At 47.0% G+C, this 19,876-nt stretch overlaps 1 protein-coding gene across 4 annotated transcripts in view; it reads right to left on the bottom strand.

Moving 5' to 3' along the window:
* Positions 1-19,876, bottom strand: part of GNG4 (G protein subunit gamma 4) — a 71,716-nt gene that overhangs the window by 12,142 nt on the left and 39,698 nt on the right. For 2 of the 4 annotated variants that reach the window (XM_042960989.1, XM_042960988.1), the window contains exons 2-3: positions 19,535-19,631; positions 14,519-14,626 (exon numbers count right to left, since the gene is read on the bottom strand). In XM_042960989.1, coding sequence (XP_042816923.1) covers positions 14,519-14,617 — 99 coding nt within the window. In that variant the 5' untranslated portion in view covers positions 14,618-14,626; positions 19,535-19,631. Of the gene's footprint in view, positions 1-14,518; positions 14,627-16,414; positions 16,476-19,534; positions 19,632-19,876 lie in introns of those variants that run through there. The other 2 variants (XM_007086040.3, XM_042960990.1) reach the window with 2 other exon arrangements.

Below are 19,876 nucleotides of genomic sequence, written 5' to 3'. Positions count from 1 at the left end.
GTTAACTATACTAAAAACAAAACAAAACAAAACCAGTCTGCGTCTCAGCGTTGCTTGTTTGTTTTTGAGTAGATCTCAGTGTTGTTTCGAGCGTAATTCTTGTATTATTTAAGGAGGTAAATGTCTCTTCCTGTATTTGACCATGTTTATATTTCTCTATTTTAAGCTACCCATTGGTGTTGTTCGTACAATGAAAGAAACAGAGGATATTTTATTTTCTTACTGACTTTCCAGAGAAATTTCAGAGAGGTTTAGAGAAATTAACCCTTTATTACTCAGGTAGCAGATGTTTTTCTTATTTTGTGAATTGGGGGGTTTTTACCATCTCAAATTTTAAAAAATAAGGTCAAAGTTTCTAATTTATGGGGTGCCTGGGTGGCTCAGTTGGTTAAACATCCAACTCTTGGTTTCGGCTGTGGTCATGATCTCATGGCTTCACGGGTTCGCACCCCATGTTGGGCTCTGTGTCAATAGCACAGAGCCTGCTTGGAATTCTCCCTCTCCCTCTCTGTGCCCTTCACCCACTGACGTTCACTCTCTCAAAAATAAATAAATAAACTTAAAATAAACCACTTTTACTTTAGGAACCACTTTTGTGGTATGTTTGGCCTTCTCAGATGTTTATAAAAGCATTTGCTCCTATTTTCCTAGTACTTTGTTATATTTATTTTTTTTTAATTTTTTTAAATGTGTATTTACTTTTGAGAGAGAAAGAGACAGAGACAGAGCATGAATAGGGGAGGGGCAGAGAGAGGAAGACACAGAATCTGAAGCAGGCTCCAGGCTCTGAGCTGTCAGCACAGAGCTGGACGCGGGGCTCGACCTCACGAACTACAAGATCATGACCTGAGCCAAAGTTGGACGCTCAACCAACAGAGCCACCCAGGCACCCCTATATTTGTTATATTTAAATGTTTGATCAAAGTTAAGGAATGAATTGTGTCTAGTGAAATTCATATTTTGAAGCCATCAACCCTAATATGACTATTTGGAGATAAGTTCTTCAGGGACCTAATTAAGGTTATATGAGGTCATAAGGGGGGGGGAGGTCCCTAATCTGATAGGACTGGGTCTGTTTAAAAGAATAACAGACACCAGAAAGTTCTCTCTTCCCCTGAGCACAGAGGGAAGGCCATGTGAAGACACAATGCGAAGGCAGCTGTCTGCAAGTCAAGGACGGAGGCCTTACCGGACATCAACCCTACTGGCACCTTGATCTTGGACTTTGAACCTTCAGAACTGTGAGAAAATAAATTTCTGTTGTTTAAGCCACACAGTCTGTGGTATTGATTTGAGATACCATCTGGATCCTTTTCCAAATTCCCAGTACACTTGGATCTATTTAGGACTTCCTATTATGTTCTGTTGATCTATCTAATCATGAATCTTTAAGTGCTCTGATTTTAAAATAAATTCTAATACCTGGCAGGAAAATTCTACATATGTTCCTCCTTGCACATATATGCTTAAAAAAATATTCCTGGATACTCTCACCATTTATTCATCTAATTGAACTTTAGAATAGTTTTCAGTTTGCTTCCTCCAAAAACAGAAATAGAAGTTTGATTAGATTTGTGTTGAATTTATGTTAATTTACAGAGAACAGACATTTCTACAATATAGACCCTGCCTGTTCAAGAACAAGGACACTTTCCTTTAATCAAATTGTCTTACCTTCCTGTTTTCAAGTCTTATGCCCTTTTCTGTTTTGAGTGTTTGTTAAAAATATATATGTCTTACAGATTTACATATGGCATTCTCAAAATCAATTTCGCTAAGAGATAGTTTATTTTTGTTTATTTATTTTTAAAAGTTTATTTATTTTGAGAGAACACGCAGGGGAGGGGCAGAGGGAGAGAGGGACAGAGGCTCTGAGGAGGGCTCTATGCTGACTACAGAGAGCCTGACGTGGGGCTCAAACTCATGAACCACAAGATCACAACCTGAGCTTAAATTGGACACTTAACCTACGGAGCCACCCAGGTGCCCCAAGAGACAGTCTGAAAAGGTTCTTGAGGCTGACATTTATTTCATACTATGGCCACCACTGTATGGCCCTGTGGTCAAAGAATGTGGTATGAACCATTTTTACTTTTTAGAATGTAGTGGTGCTTAGAGAAGAGTGTTCTTAATGTTTTCTGGATAAAGACCTATACCTTATCATCTATCTGTCTACCTATCTACCAGATCAACCTAATTAATTTTATTATTAATATATGATTACCTCTCTTTTGTCTAATTGATCCACCATGGACTAGGAAAGACACACTATACTCTTACACAACTTGTTCATCTTTCTTGACATTTCTTCAAATTTTGCTTTGTATATTTTGACATAATTGGACCGTATGGTAAGACTATGTTTAGACTATGTTTTCATTTTTCTAAATTTTAGTCATTCTAATAGTTGTGTTGGGGCATACCAATGTTATTTTAATTTGTCATTCTCTAGTGACACATGATATGGAGCATTTTTTCATATGCTCCTTTGCTATCTGTATATCTTCTTTGGCGAGGTGTGTGTTCAGATCTTTGGTCTTTTTTCTTTTTTTCAACGGGGTGGTTTGTTTTCTCACTGTTGAGTTATAAGAGGTCTTTGTATATTTTGAATACCAGTCCTTTATCAGATATGTGTTCTGCAAAGATTTTCTCCAAGTCTGTGGCTTGTCTTCTCATCCTTTCCACAGAGTCTTTGACAGAGAAGCTCTTAATTTGAATGATGTCCATCTCAGCAATTCTTTCTTTTGTGGATTTTGCTTTTGGTGTTATAGCTAGAAACTAATTGCCAGACCCACGGTCATCTAGATTTTCTCCTGTGCTGTCCTTTAGAAGTTTTCTAGTTCTGCCTTTTAGTTTGGGTCTATGATTGATTTTGAGCTCATTTTTGTGAAAGGTGTAAGGTCTGTGTCTTGATTTAGTATTTTCCATGGGGTTGTCTAGTTATTCCAGCAGCCTTTGTTGAAGAAACTATCCTTTCTCCATTGTATTGCTTTTGCCTTTTTAGAGATCAGTTGACTATATTTATGTGAGTCTGTTTCTGGCCTGTCTATTCAGTTTCACTGATCTATTTGTCTATTCTTTTGTTGATATCACATTGTCTTGATCACTGCAGCTTTATAGTAGGTCTTGAAATTGGGTAGTGTCAGCCTTCCATCTTTCTCTTCTCTCTCTCTCTTTTTAATGTTTATTTATTTATTTTGAGCAAGACAGATAGAGCATGAGTGGGGGAGGGGTAGAGAAAAAGGGAAACAGAGAATCCCAAGCAGGCTCTGTGCTGACAGCGGGGCTTGGACCCACAAACCATGAGATCATGACCTGAGCTGTAATTAAGAGTAAGATGCTCAGTCAACTGAGCCACCCAGGTGCCCCTCTTCTCTTTCAATATTGTGTTGGCTATTCTGTTTTATTATTACTATTTTTTAATTTAAAGTTTATTTACTTATTTTTGAGAGAGAGAGAGAGCAAGCAAGCATGGGAGCAGGGGAGGGACAGAGAGAGAGAGACGGAGAGAGATAATCCCAAGTAGGCTCCATGCTGTCAGTGCAGAGCCCAACACATGGGGCTTGAACTCCTGAACCTTGAGATCGTGACCTGAGCCAAAATCAAGAGTTGGATGCTCAACCAACTGAGCCACTCAGATGCCCCTCCATATAAACTTTAGAATCAGCTTATCAGTATCAAAAAAGCCAACTTGCTGGGATTTTGACTGGGATTGTCTTGAATCTACAGATTAAGTTGGGAAGAACCAACATCTTAACAATATTGATCCTCCTATCTATGAACATGGAATATCTTCATTTATTTAGATTTTCTTTGATCTCGTTCATAGGTTTTGCAGTTTTTCCTCATGTATATCTTGTACATATTGTAACCAGTGGTTACAAATGATTGACCTGAAATGGTGAAGGTGAGTGGATTAAACCTGAAGTGATAGCTGTAGACCCTGAAATCAATTGCGTCAAAGTCGATTGGGAGAAAAGTTGTGAGCGACGTGGCTGCTGATACAAGAAAGAGGGTGGGTCCTATTCCTGTTAGAGTTGGAGTTGTGACAGTTTCAAGTAATGCACAGCATAATAGCTCTGGAGAAATTTGGAGAAAGTGGACTATTCAGCTGAAGCAGCTTAGTCTCCAATAACACTCAACTCAAGTGATATTAATGTAATACAATCTAGTAAACCAAAGCCCATTGGTAACCTGGGCTTGAGAAGATGGTTTGTTTTCTAGGTAGAACTGTGTGGTCAAACTAACTGCAAGATTCTGTTAAACATTAGAATGCCCAAAGCACCATCTAATGAAAAATACACAACATGACTAGAATAACCTCAAAGGTTGGGAGTAGAGAAAAGAACAACCACAATGGGTGGGTGTAAGTTCTTCATCAGATTATGTTTGCTTATGATCAACCTATGTTAGGGTCTAACTTTTGTAATGAAAGGTAGTGTTGAAGTAAGTGGACTCTCAGGTCATTCCTATGGAAGAAGTTCACCCTCTGCCTCACTGGTGACGTTCACACTATAAGACATCTAGTATTCTTTTGGCTGCTGCTGTTGATGTTTATATAGTCTATGAACTGACATAGATGGGCAGAGATCTCTTTAATCATTTGGTACCTAATGGAGTAAAAATGTTTTCTGATGCCCAAATCTGAAGTCTATGAAGAGTAAAAATTGAAAAGAGTGACCCTATCTCATTAATATCCAGCAGAATTCCAAGACTGAATATTGACCTAGAAACCATAACCTGGTAAAGACTTTGTATACCAGTGATAGATTGTTTTCTTTTTTAATGTTTATTTATCTTTGAGAGAGAGAGAGAGAGAGCGAGAGAGAGAGAGCCAGGGAGGGACAGAGGGAGAAAGGGACAGAGGATCTGAAGCTGGCTCTGCACTGACAGCTGTTCTAAATAGATTAAATCCATCCTTCAGCGTGACCAATGCCTGCTATGACCCACGTAGTGTGTGGATTGCAAGGACAAGATACTCAGCCCCGGCTTAGATGAAATTTCTGACCCGGTGAGAATTTCCCTAGAAAATGTCTTATAGTCTTAATATATGTTATTATGCATAAATTAACAGAAACTGTGCACATCTGTATCTCCTTTAGTGAAACCCAATTGGCTAAAATGAAATAATTCTGCTAAAGAAAAGAAGCACAAATCTGCATTATAGTTAACTTTCTGCCTAATTGAGAGTTTCGTTTTCTGTTGCCTAGGACATCAACGACCACTCGGCTCCGTGGAGAATTCTCTGCAGAATTTGAGAATTTTTACATAATCTTAGGCTGCAATGAACGGAGATGCAATGCTGTCCAGACCGATATTTCTGCCCTTGGTAGGTAGGGCCCTATAGTTTAATAATAAGACTTGAGGTTCTGCGTTGGTGTCCCCACTTCATCATATAACTGTGAGCCAAAGTTTTCTTGTCTGTGAAGTAAGGTGGAGTAGCACCAATATCTCAGGGGTGGGGTGAGGATTCAAGCACTTAATACATACGAAATTAGGGGTACTTGTCCTAAAGGATCGCTTCCTCTGCCTGTACACTTAATGGGCTTTTTCTTCACTGTTGAGATTAAGTAACCTCAGCAGTGTATGTGTCTATGGGCTTATTATCTCCTATTATCGTCTTTCCCGGAACACGATGAGCTGTTTGCATCTGCAGATTCAAGTCTTCCTTTATTTAATGAAAGCTTTTTATTTATTTATATATTTTTTTAATGTTTTATTGTTTAATTTTGAGAGAGAGAGGCAGAGTGTGAGCAGGGAGGGGCAGACACACACACACACACACACACACACACACACACACACACAGAATCCGAAGCAGCTCCAGGCTCCGAGCTGACAGCACAGAGCCGATGCGGGGCTTGAACTTATGAACCGCGAGATCATGACCTGAGCCGAAGTCGGACGCTCAACTGACTGAGCCACCCAGGCGCCCCTAATGAAACCTTTTTATATTCTACCCTTAAGAGTGTTTTCTATGCCATTTGTTCTCTCTGCCGGGAACACCAGCATTCCAATCTTGGAATGTTCCTGTCAGTCTTTATGTGTATCACTCTCTCTCTAACTGCTTTTATCTGACTGTTCATCTTTTTCTTTTGCATTATGTAGGCGTTTCCTAAGCCTGTGCTCTGTGTCAATAATTTGTTTTTCTATAGTGTGTGTTACACTCTTTGCTGCGTTTAATGGTGTTCCCTCTCCCCTGTCAACTTTTTTCCTTAGTTTTTCCACCTCCTCCTTTTCCAACTCATTCTTTTTTCTCTTCTTTGAGCTAGGGTTTCATAGATTCTATATTTGTTTTACATTTTTTGACTATAACACAGTTACCTAAAGTTTTCTTTGGTTTTCTGGAAGAAAACTTTTTCTTACATGAATACTTTATTGGTCCTTTATATGCCATAGCCTAGTTTGAGGTTTTCTGGCAGTATATTTACATAGGTCCATAAAACTTGTATGGAGCTATGTAAATATAGGTCCCTGAAAGACCCCGAATAGCCAAGGCAATCTTGAAGAAGAACAAAGCTGGAGGTTTTTTGATACAGGGAGGAATCACAATCCCAGAGTTCAGGATATACTATAAAGCTGTAGTAATTAAAACAGTATGGTACTGGCACAAAGATAGACCATAGATCAGTAGAACAGAATAAAGAGCCCAGACATAAACCCACACTTGGGGCGCCTGGGGGACTCAGTCAATTAAACATCCGACTCCTGATTTCGGCTCACGTGGTGATATCATGGTTTGTGGGACTGAGCCCCACATTGACCTCCACACTCACAGTGCAGATCCTGCTGGGGATTCTCTCTCTCTGTCCGTCCCCCGCCTGCTCTCACTCTCTCTCTCTCTCATAATAAATAAATAAACTTAAAAAAATTAAAAACACAAACCCATGCTTATATAGTCAGCTAATCTATGACAAAGGAGGCAAGAACATACAATGGAGAAAACACAGTTTCTTCAACAAATGGTGCCAGGAAATCTGGACAGCTACACGCAAAAGAATGAAACAGGTCACTTTGTTACAGCATACATAAAAATAAACTCAAAATGGATTAAAGCCCTAAATGTGAAAACAAAACCATAAAACTCCTGGAAGAAAACATTGGCAGTAATTTCTCTGGCATCAGCCATAGAAACACTGTTCGAGATAGGTCTTCTAAGGCAAGAGAAACAAAAAGCAAAATTAAGCTAAAAGGCACTCTACTAAATGGGAGAAGATATTTGCAAATGATTTATCTGATAAGAGATTAGTATCCAAAATATATAAAGAACTTGTACAACTCAACACCAAAAAACAAATAATCCAATTAAAAAATGGGCAGGGGACCTAACTAGACATTTCTCCAAAGAAGACATCCAGATGGCCAACCGACACATGCAAAGATGCTTAACATCACTCATCATCAGGGAAATGGGAATTAAAACCACAGTGAGGTGTCACACTTCACACCTGTGAGAGTGGCTAGAATCAAAGTGTTGGTGAGGATGTGGAGAAAAAAGAACCCTCACACACTGTTGGTGGGACTGCAAATTGCCGTAGCCGCTGTGGAAAACGGTACGGAGGCTCCTCAACAAGTTAAAAACAGAAATACCATATGATCCAGCAATTTCATTACTGGGTATTTACCCCAAGAAAACAAAATACTAATTTGAAAAGATATATGCACCCTTATACTTACAGCAGCATTATTTATAATAGTCAAGATAGGGAAGCAGCCAAGTTTCCATTGATAAGTGGATGAAGAAGATACGATATTTACGTACAATGGAATATTACCCAGCCACACACACACACACACACACACACACACACACACAATGAAATTTTGCCATTTGCAACAACATCAATGGACCTTATGGATGGTATAATCAATAAGACCTTGATGGTATAATCAGTAAGAAGGTAAGCACCACAACAGAAAATGTGCTCTTAAAGTGGAGCAGACAGCCACATGTAAAAAAATGAAACTGGACAGTTATTTCATAACATCCATAAAAATTAACTCAAAATGGAGTAAAGATTTGAATATGAGATTTAAAAAAATTTCTTTGGGGGTGCCTGGCTGGCTCAGTCTGTAGAGCGTGTGACTCTTAATCTCGGGGTTGTAAATTCGACCCCACGTTGGGTGTAGAGATTACTTAGAAATGAAATACTTAGATCTCGCGGTTTGTGAGATTGAACCCCGTGTGGGTGCAGAGCCTGCTTGGGATTCTCTCTCTCCCTCTATCTCTGTCCCTTCCTCTCTCACTCACTCTCTCTTTTTTTCAAAATAAATAAAAAAACGGAAACAAAATCTTCACAAAATTTTGTTTGAAACAGAAATGTATTCCCAGAGTAGTGTGCAAAAGCATTAACTGAGGCTTCTTGGAGGCTTCCCTCCCCTCCTCCACTGACTCCCCAGCTCTCTGAATGTGGCGGGGGCGGGGGGGGGGGATGCAGATGAAGGGAATATGTACCCATAATCAAAATGGTCTGGCTCAAAGAATGGTCTGGTGCTAGGAGAGTCTGGGGAACAGACTTCATTGCTGGTAAGATTTTAAACTGGTACCACTTTTCTTTTTATTTTGTAATGTTTATTTATTTAGTTATTTTGAGAGACAGAGAGAGAACTTGAATGCAGGGTGGGGCAGAGAGAGAGAAAGAAGGAGCAGGGGAGGGGCAGGGAGAGGGGAGAGAGAGAGAGAGAGACAGAGAGAGAGAGAGAGAGGGAGAATCCCACCCAAGCAGGCTCTGAGCTGTCAGCTTGGAGCCTGGCATGGGGCTCGATCCCATGAACCACGAGATCATGCCCTGAGCTGCTGAATCAAGGGTTGAGCTGAAATCAAGGGTTGGAAACTCAACCCACTGGGCCACTCAGGGGCTCCTAAACTGGTACCACTTTTCATGGGGAAATCTGATATGGATTCAAACACTTTAGAATAGAACATATCCTTTGACTGAGCAATTTCAGCCCATAGGAATTTATCCTAAAGAGACAATGAAACATGTGCAAATTTTATCTACCAGTGTGGTTGCTGCAGTGTTGTTTAAAAAGAAGTACTGCAAAATTGGAAATAAGGGAAATGTCCAAGGATGGGAGACCAGTTAAATAAATGATTGTGCATCAGGTGAGGAAGAGAAGAGACAGTAAAAAATGACATTTTAGGAGAGTATTTACTGACCTGGATGTACCATCACAATATACTGTTTGGTGATAAACCAGGTTGCAAAAGGTAACAACCACAATTTTATAAAAAGAAAACTAGGCCAACAGGTGGATGGAAGAATATGGAAATGTAGTGGTTATAAATTATTCACATTTTCTTCCTTATATTTTTATCTACCAAAACTCTCGCAAGTAAATGAATACCATTTTCATGAACAGGGAAATGCTGTTCTTTTCGAAATAGGAACTACGGCCTCCCGCACAGGCCACTTACTCAGAGTCTCGCTGATATGGAGAAGGACTGTCATCACCTGTCATGATATACTCTCTCTTCTTCCATGTCAATAACCTCCCACACTAATCTACTCCTGCTGTCGTCTTTTGGACCGTTCATCAACCGACAACGTTCTCGCTGCCCTGTTTTTAGCCATCTGCGGAACGCAAGTTGACATAAAACCGGTTGATGTGTCAGCAATCTGCACAATTAATTTTGTGTTGACAAAATTAATCTCAGTCTAATGACAGCCCCCTTGGGGATGGTGAGTACATCCCATCGCTCTTAAAATCATCTGCCACAGGCCTTAGGGCAAATAAGGGAGAGACAGACAGACAGACAGACAATTGAGCATATCGTCACTCGGCAAGTCCGTCAGCTGTTTCCTCCTGGTCCCGTTGGAGAGTTAGGTTTGCTAAAGGGTGTCGTCTACCTCCAGATCCCACCAAGTCACAGCCCCTGGCAATTCCTTTTCCCCCCGGGACCAGGGAAATCAAAGCACCCTCAGCAGTGCCCAGTGGAGACACAGCTTCCACAAGCCTTCCTGGGAGCCTGTGACCCAGCCGGCTCAGGACCTCTGTATTTTCCCCCTGGGACAACACCTTCTCCCCAGCTGCTCTCCTCTCGGGCTGACCGGCCAGCTCCAGGGACCATTTTCTCCACTTAAACCTTTTATGCTTTGCTCAGCTTGTATCTGCCACAACTGTTCGACAAATTCTCACTGTTTGGTGATCAATGTCATTTATGTACCTTCCTGGTAGAATTTTGTATAGCGTAAGCCTCTAACGGGTGAGCGAAAGAATAAGGCTATGGGGTATTCTTTTCCTTAGGACCAAAACAGTCTCCAGGATGTCATCTGAATGTGTTCTTTACTTCTTTTGTAGGATCCCGAGTATTATTTTCCAAGACTTTCGCTTTTTGGGAGGCAAAAAGCTATGCTGGATCTTTTGCGTTGAATCTTTGCTCTTGTGATACACGGGGAATATTAGTAGCTGATACAGGTTCTCAAAGACAGCACCCATGTTTGTTGAGAAATGCCCTGATGAGCTCCTAGGTCGGACAGAGAAGAATCCCATGGATGCTGGGAAGCAGGGCTGAGTTGGGGGAGGAACTCAATAAACATTAAATGAAGGTAGAGAGGGCACTGAGGTGGTGGGGAGGGGGTCTCTGAACCCAACTGTGTGAGGGCCTGAGGTCCGGCTGTGGCGTTTATAAAGCGTCCCTCCTATGTCCCCTGCATCATTGAGGACAAAGCCGACACCCGCACAAGTGCTCTTATGCAGGTGATGTTTTCAGGGGACAAACAGGACTTCAAGACCATAGTGGGTATTTTGGCTGCATTTTTCCGCCATGAACTGCCCAGACCTGAGTTCACGCTATTATTTTTTCTTACCTTTGCAACCCAAACAGCTGCTTAACGCAGTTACTTTCTCTTCTCTCCTCTCCTTTATTCTCATGAACCGCGAGCACGCCTTCCTCTCCTTCCACATAAGACACTCCCCCAAACACGGTAAAACCACACAGCCCAGAGGGGGGCTCCACAGTTGCCTATGTACCTTGGCAGCCGTGTCCTTTCCTGCTTCGTGCCCGACACCTGCCCGAGCTCGCGCTGTCCTCCGGTCGTCATCGGAGGCTTCCACCTGGGGGCCAGCTCTGTGGGATGGCAGTCGCAATGATTTCTTCCATGAAGCCTCCAGAGGTTTCCCTCCAGCGTGTTCTTTCCTCTCTCCAGGGCCCCATGAAAGGCACTGCCCAGTCACCTCTTCCGCGTTCTCCCCACACACTCAGCCTGTCCTTTCCTCCTTCACGTGGACCTGGGATTCCCGTCCCTTTCTGTATGAGTTCAGCGAATTGTATGACCCGCTCATCTGCTTCCCTGGGGCTTCCCTCTGTCATTTACCGTCCAGGCTCCCCTTTTCCTTCCCCCCTCCTGCAGTGACCTCTCGCTCATTCTAGAAAGGCCACTTCTTCTCCCTGGTGACTCTCTTCCTCTTTCCTCCCTCCTCAAAGCCCTTATCGAAGTCAGTTCGGAGTGTCCTTGATGGCTTCTCTTTCTCTCCAGATTCCGTCTTTATTGTCTGGCTAATTGATAACAATACGCACCTCATTTTGCCAGGACTTGCATTAACTAGATTTTCCCCCAAAGCCATGCTGTGTTCAGAAGCAAGGGGGGGGGGTCTAGTGCTTAAAACCACGTGTGAAGGGGCGCCTGGGTGGCTCAGTCGGTTAGGCGACCGGCTTCAGCTCAGGTCATGATCTTGGTTTGTGAGTTTGAGCCCCGCATCGGGCTCTATGCTGACAGCTCAGAGCCTACTTCAGGTCCTCTGTCCACCCCCCTCTCTGTCCCTCCCCTGCTTGTTCTTTGTCAAAAAATAAATAAACTTAAAAAAAAAAACGGTTAAAAGGGTACATGTTATGTGTATCTTACTACATTAAAAAAATACATGTTGGGGCACCTGGGTGGCTCAGTCGGTTGAGCATCCGACTTTGGCTCAGGTCATGATCTCACGGTCCATGGGTTCGAGCCCCGCGTCGGGCTCTGTGCTGACAGCTCAGAGCCTGGAGCCCGTTTCAGATTCTGTGTCTCCCTCTCTCTCTGACCCTCCCCCATTCATGCTCTGTCTCTCTCTGTGTCAAAAATAAATAAACGTTAAAAAAATTAAAAAAAAATAAATGTTGAAGGTTTTATGAGCAAGAAAACACACGTGGTTGCACAGCAGGGATGTGGTTCTTCGGGGCCACCTCTCCCCTCAGGAAGCCCTGCATCATCTCCTCAATGACACAACTCTGCCACCTCTGAAGCAAATCTGACGCGGCTGTCGGTGGCCCCCCGCCTGGAGTTACCACAGAGTCTGAAGATGCCCTCCAGGAAGCCCCCTCCTGGGATCCGGGACCACATTTCCACAGCGTCGTCACCCCAGGAGCCGGACGACCTGCCCCCGGAACACCATCTAACAGACTTGACTTTGAGTTGGCTTATGGTTTCTCTTCATTCTTTCAGAGACTGCACATGGGTCTCCAGTGAGACCCTTCGCTGTGGGGACATCTGGTGACGGTCGCAAGTGAGGATCTGTTATTACAGAATTTGTCTTCCTTGCCGGGGTCGGGCTCCCCGGCGTGGCCACCGTCCCGTTGCCCAAACCGGTGCCCGTGGTCTTTCCGGTCTCTGGCCACGGAGCCCTGCAGTTGGGTTATAATGTCTTGCTCCCTGGCGTCTCCTATTTCGACTGCCTGACTTCCGCACCCAATTCTTGGGTGTCTGCTTCTCGGCCTCCACCTTTGCTCTTTGCTCCACGCTGCACCTGCTTCTGCAGCTCCGGCTGCCCCCTGGCCTCTGACGACCGCCTCTGCTGCTGACAGGTCAGTTCACCTCCCGGCCCAGGCTTCCCACTCACGCGGCTGTGTGATCCGCGCCTGCGGACCCGGCACCCCCGAGCTGCCCAAAGCGGCCTTCCCCGGCACAACCCCCAGCTCTCTGCCAAGTGCGGCTGCTGGAAATGAGCGCCGGTTAGCTCCCTTCTCGGGTATCCCCTCAGAACCAGCTCCCAGCCCCGCAAAGGCCTCCCTGAGCGATAGGACGGGGGCATCATTCCGCTCGTGTTCGTATCCCCGCACCACGCCTCGTGCAGAGCAGGTATTCAGGCACGTTTATCAGAAGAGCGAGGCTCACCAACACCCCCCCCTCCTCTCAGCAAATGTCTGTCCCTGCGGAGCACTCACTGTCTACGGCGCTCATCGTCACATCTGTCTCTACGCTGGCGGGGCTCTCCCTCCTTTACGGTGGTTTGTTTTCTCTCTCCCTCCTCTAGCCTAGACTTTAAGGGGCGATGCCTCATCTGTAGCTGGTACGAGAATGTGCACGGCGGGGCGCCTGGGTGGCTCAGTAGGTTGAGCGTCCGACTTCGGCTCAGGTCACGATCTCACGCTTCACGAGCTCGAGGCCCGCGTCGGGCTCTGTGGCGACAGCTCCGGAGCCTGGAGCCTGCTTCCGATGCTGTGTCCCCCTCTCTCTCTGCCCCTCCTTCACCTCTCCCCCACTCGCACTCTGTCTTTCAAAAATAAATAAACGTTTAAAAAAAAAAGAATGTGCAAGGTGGCCCATGATACTGGTCCACTTATGCCAATTTGCATCACGCTGGACCCCCTCCCCGTGTCTTCTATCATTACGTCACTTTCTGTGCACGCCGCTGCCTCCTTGGATAGCTCGAACCCCAAGGCCCCAGGGGAGGGAATAACTGTTGCGATGGAGGCAGGAGCTGGTGCTAGCTGGCCATAACTGCAGCGTGAGGTGGGGGGAGGGGGTCTTGGTGATGGGAACCTTGGGGAGGGACTGTCTGCTCTGCCAGCGGAAGGCTTTAGGAGTCACCCGTTGCCCCCTTGCAACCTGTCTTCTATGAATCCCGGATGCCTGGGCGAGACCCCTGATTCCAGGTGCCCAAAGGCCGCTGGACTTGAGCCTCCTAGTGTCAGACTCCTGGCGGGGTTCCAGCTCTATCACAGTCAATGGCCCCGCATGCTATTTCAGAGCGACGTGCTCTGCCCGGCCTCCTGCAAATCTAAGTGACATCTGGAGAATAGGTGGCTTCATCCTGCTCCAGCTCTCCCAGCACGAACAGACCTACGCTGAGCAGCGAAATGAACACGGTAGGAGGCGACTGGCACCTTCCTTCACTTTCCCCAAAGGAACATTTGACAAACACGATGCACGGTTCAATGCTCCACTCTCGACAGCGCCCCTGTCAAAACACCCGACACTGCCTAACCTCGAAGTCACTGGATCAGGCGGGAGAACTCTGACTGATCTCACCGTTAAACTCTCTCGCTTATTGGCATGACAACAGGGCTAAATAGAGTTGAGACGAATATGAGTCTATTTTTGGCCATTCCTTACGGAATTCATGCACACTGTGTATTCTGCATCCTTTGGATCCTTGAGCACACTTGGAACTCTGAGGCAAACGCTCATTTGTAAATGTTACAGCTGCCAAGGCCGGCTGGCCGCTCGGCCGGGTAGCGTGTTAATAACTCTCGCGAGGAAATGGGAGGACCGCTCCGAGCTGGGTTTGGGGCAGGGGGTGAGGCCGGCTCGGGCGTGCTCACCTTCACCCTGTCCATACAGGCTTCCATCTTAAGCTGCTCGACGGCCTTCCGCGCTTGGGAGATGCTGGTATTACTGTTATTCGACATGCCTTCTTTCATTCTCTGCCCCTGCAACGAGCAAAGTCAGAGGGTTGGAAGTGCGGCTTTTCCCCAAGTTCGGGCGGAGCCCTCGCTCTTCTCCCCGCTCCCACCACCCACAGCGTCTCTGTCCACGCCAGGGAGCATCTGTGAGTAAACCCTCCCGGGACGAGCGGAAGAAATGCTTCACGAGGGGGACGGGAGCAAGACCTTAGGCTTTTGCCTGGGGAGACTTTCTCAGCCGTGAGTAGAGGGAGCGGAAGATACTAGATGGTCCCAGCGTTAATCCCCTGACTTTTGTGTGGTACTTTGTTAGCAGTAAATCGTTTCCCTACACATTTGTCCGTTCATTCCCCTAGCAGCCCCGAAGGCTGGCAGAACAAATTAAGTTTGGTTTTGTTGAGTCAGGAAAGTGCAAAACTCAGAGAAATTAAGCCAATAGCTAAAGGTCTCACAGCCAAACTTTGTGGATCCAGAACCCAAACGCAAAGCTTTGAAGCCTAGGTAAGGGGTCTTTCTATAGCTTCCTAACGGCCCTCCTGGCATTCTACAGCTCTAAGTACAAGTTTCCCCTGAATACAGTCGCTTTATTATTAATGTTAATTTGCCCTCATTCGAAAAATTTTACGGACTTGATGCTGGGAGCTTTTATTTATTTTAACTTTTAGAAATATTTATTTTTGAGAGAGCACACACATGCAAGCGAGGGATGGAGGAGGGGCAGCGAGAGAGGGGGACGGAGGATCGGAAGCAGGCTCCACCCTGAGAGTTAAGAGCCCGATGCGGGGCTCAGACTCGTGAACCAGGAGATCATGACCTGAGCCAAAGTCGGACGCTCAAGTGACTGAGCCACTCAGGTGCCCGAGTTTGTTTTTAAACAATCACAGACACACACACACACACACACACACACACACACACACACACCCTATCCCAAGCAGAGATCTGTATTTGTAGAAGAAAGAAATTCTCCCTGATCTGACATGTAAGGATGCACATGACTAAGAAAACACTGGAATGCGAACTGTTCCACAAGAAAGCACAGACTTCTACACAGGTGCCCACAGTTCCAGTTGCCCCATCTAATGAGAGACCACTTGGAAGGGGCCTAATCATTCAACCTCAGAGCTGCAGGTGGGTCGCACAGGTGACAGTGGCTTCCAAAGGCACATAGTGAGGGTTGAGGAGACCCGGCCAGTATCTTGGTGTATAGGCCACGCTCTGTGGGTTTTCCACATACGTGCTAACTGTGTGGTTCAGGCGAGGCATGGCGGCAGCCTCATTTGTCCACAGGCAGTGTTTTGAAAAATAAAGGTTTCTTGTTTTTTTTATGTTTATTTTGAGAGACAGAGAGACAGAGACTGAGAGACAGAGAGACAGAGAGATAGAGAGACAGAGAAAGAGAGAGAGAATGAGTGGGGGAGGGATGGAGAGGGGGAGACAGAATTCCAAGCAGGCTCCATGATGTAAGCACAGAGCCCAGCTCGGGGCTCGATCTCATGAACTGTGAGATTATGACCTGAGCTGGAATCAAGAGTCGGATGCTTAGCCGACTGAGCCACTCAGGTACCCCCAAAAGTTTCTTGTTCTAAGATATAGATCAGTCACCTAAATTAGAGTTTAACAGGTAGGTGTTCCTGTCTTGGTTGGGAACTTCTACTCAACAAGAAGAGAAGGAGAATAATGAATAGTTGGGGCTTGGAAACCCAGGGGGACAGCCACCTAAACCCTGCTATGTAGAGATGCGCTTATGTGTTCTGCATGTGTGTTCAGGTCTGTGTGTGTCCCTGTGTGTGCCCACAGGCCTGTGGTACGTACCCTGTGCCAGTCCATGTGTGTGTAGCTGTTCCTCTGTGGGTGTGGGTGTTGATGTGTATCAGCGTTCCTGTGTATCCACACAAAAGGAAGAACAGTCTGGTTCTCAACCTTCCCCGGCCTGATGCAAGGAAAAAAGGACCCACAAATCATTGCTCTCAGATCCTGATCCTCTCTTCCCATTCCAGAATTCATCCTTCTCTTTCCTCATATTTGATCTTGGGATTTTAGAAGTTGGGGAAGGCACCGAAGCAGGGCACAGGGATGGCTGAGTAGAAGGAAGCCGAGGCCAGGGTCAGCAGGACTGAAGATGGAAGACACGGGGGAAGGGCCAACCAAGGAGGAGGAGAGGGGCTCTGCACTGGGTGTGTGTGGGTGGGTGTGAGTGTGTTTAAGTGAGAGCAGGTGTCCCTGTATAGGAACTGTTACTAGCAGAATCAGAGCCTCGTCAGACCCCAGAGCGGCCATCTCCCTCCCTCTGGCCCCTGACTGGCTGCATTTAGAACACCCCAATCCCACCCCACTATTTTCTCATTCTTCCTCTGTTTACAAAGAGGGGCACATTTTCAACTACTCCACTCTGCAACACAGAGGAGAACTCTGGCTGAATGCTTAATATTCAGAAAGATCCCAATGAGCTGTGCTTGGCTTCTTGTGTCCTGGAGATAAAATAGGCTGGTGGGGTGGGGGCTCCAGAACCTGAGATGCATGGACTCTTAACCCTGTCCCGTCCTGCCAGCCCCTCCACCTCCTTGGTGGCCCCTCCCGTGTCCCCTCCAGACCATGTCTGTCCACAGCCCCAGTGTCACCTTCTCACCACAACCTCTGAGCCTTCCTTGCTCACCCTTTTCCTCCCTCTCAGCCTCAAAGTGCTATGCCCTTCCATGGCTGTCTCCTCGGTGACAGCCTTCCCTAGTGTCACCCAGAGCCACAGTCAGCCTAGTGGACAACCCAACTCATGGTCCCTCTCTCCCAAGACTTATCGTCTTTCCTTTGTCTTTCCCATCATACCAATCCAACACCCTCCCCACTCCACTCACACTAAGGGGCTGCAAGGTGCTTCCGTGGAAGCCCCCCATGTGCTGGGACTGGTGCCATCACACACAGTCAGCCTTAGTGGGTCCTCAAAGCTGCCCGCCATCTCACTCCCATTCCCGGTTACCCTGTGTTTACTTCCCTTGTTGAGGCATGAGAGGAGATACCCCCTCTCTGGCTGCCTTGACTGGGTCTTGCCATACTGGCCACTGGGGACGGACCCAGGGCAAAGTCAGGAGACTCGCAGGAGTCTCCTGGGTCATCTGGCACTTGTGGCTGGAAGCCCGGCCTCATCCAAGGCTGACACTGCCCGCGTGGTGGGCCCGTCTCTCCTCAGGCTCTGCCCTGTCACTCGCCCTCTTTCTCCTGTAACGTTGGTGTCTCTGGGCGCCCTCTCCTCAGCATATACAAATAGTCTTTTTCAACACATGAAAACAAATAGCCAACAACGAAATGGAAATCCCTTGCTCTCCCCAGTTTCCGCTCTCGCTCAAGAAAGAAGAGGACGAGTAACTACAGCTGCCCGTAACTAAGAGTGGAGATGCAGAAAATAAGGGCAGAAGGCACTCTTCCTGGGACACAGGATGACAAGCCTGCTCCACTCCACCTCCTCTGCCCTGCTGCCCCCTGGCCCTGTCAGACCCCCTTATAGGACGTTGCTCTTACTGCCATCAGTGACCCATACTGTTTCATGTCTGTTCATGCTCTCTCTCCGAGTGGCCCGTAAGCTTTCTCCCAGCACACGTACCCAGGACCTGGACTGCGACCGACCCCCGATCTAGACACCTGTACTTCACAACCTCCCGAGGGGATTCTGGGCATGGGCCATAGGGGGAGAACCATGGCTGGCTTTAAAGCTGCTCCATCGCTCCTCGGCGTCCACCAAATTACCTTGTGAGGTGTTCCATGCACCTTCGGGACTCTGAATCAGCCCTTTAAAAAATGTAGGAGGGGCCTGGTGGCTCAGCCAGTTAAGCGTCTGACTCTTGATTTAGCATCAGGTCATGATCTCACAGTTTGTGAGTCTGAGCCCCGCGTCGGGTTCTGTGCTGACAGCGTGGAGTCTGCTTGGGATTTTCTCTCTCTCTCTCTCTCTCTCTCTCTCTCTCTCTCTGCCCCTCCTAGACTCATGGGCACACACATTCTCACTCGAAATAAATAATCTTATAAAAAAATTTAATGAATGTATGAATCCCTGGGGAGCTTGATAAAACACAGATTTTGATGGAGTGAGTTGGGGTATGGTCCAACAGTCTGCATTTCTTTTTTTTTTAGAGAGAGAGAAAGAAAGCGTGAGTGGGGGAGGGCCAGAGGGAGAGAGAGAGAATCCCAAGCAGGCTTCATGCTCAATGGGATCATGACCTGAGCCCAGATCAAGAGTCAGATGCTCAACAGACTGAGCCGCCCAGGCGCCCCCAAGAATCTGCATTTCTAACAAGCTTTCAGCTGCGGCTGATCCGCGGACCACATCTTGAGTAGCAAGTGACATTTGAATTGCTCAATGTTAACATTGGAGCGTAGAGGTCCAGGTCCGATCCCCTACCTTCTCAAATGAGGAAACCTATTCAGGAAGGTTCGATAACCTAATTGCGTGGAACTCCTGGTGAAAGTGGGAGGAAGCATCTCCCTAGTGTGGCTCCCAGCTTGTCCCCTCTCCGGGGCCTAGTATGGCATCTGGGGCAGGAACAGGGTGTCCCTCTTGCCACCTGGTCTCTCCTACTCTCCCAGCATAGACTCACCCCTCGAGTGATCCTGAACTTTGCCTAACTTAGGACTGAGAAGGCCGTGGGCCTCTTCTGTGGTCATCCAGTCATCCAGTTCTCCTCCCTTCTCCCCCAACAGGGGGCCCATCCACTCACATGGGGGAGGACGTGAGGGGGTGGCTTCATAAGGGCCCTACATCTGCTACGGAAGGGGGCAGGGGGACAGGATGGTGACAGCTGCTGGGAGAAAGTGACGTGTGAGGACCGGGCCACACACGGAGATCCTGACAGCCCAGGCTCATCCAGGCCCACACGCGCACTGCAGGCAAAGACACCCGCTCTCCAGAGGGAACCCGCTCCTGGACACGACACACCATTTCCTTACCTGCTGAGAGGCACAGTGACAGGCCTGGGCAGGTGGCAGCAGAGGCTGACAGTTGTCAGAGGAGAGGCCGATGCGCGGCTCCTGCTTTGAGGCTCACCTGGGGACGCAACCAGAGACGGGTCGACAGGTGTGGCAGAAGCCGGCTGTCCCCCAACCGCCCGGCCCCCAGGGCCCTCTGCTCCTGCTTTGGCGCTGTCTCTGCAGCCCGCGGAGTCTCCTTATCAGATCACACGGGAGACGGTGAGCTACGGGCAGGAAGGGAAGCCCCGATCGCACACAGCGGAGCGGGAACACCTCGGGGCCACGGGCTGGCCCGGCTCTCCCTTCCCGGACTGCCGGTCA

The sequence above is a fragment of the Panthera tigris genome, chromosome D2, assembly GCF_018350195.1.
Source record: "Panthera tigris isolate Pti1 chromosome D2, P.tigris_Pti1_mat1.1, whole genome shotgun sequence".
Taxonomy (NCBI): domain Eukaryota; kingdom Metazoa; phylum Chordata; class Mammalia; order Carnivora; family Felidae; genus Panthera; species Panthera tigris.
Note: the sequence above shows the minus strand (reverse complement) of the source record. Positions and strands in the feature narration are given on the sequence as shown.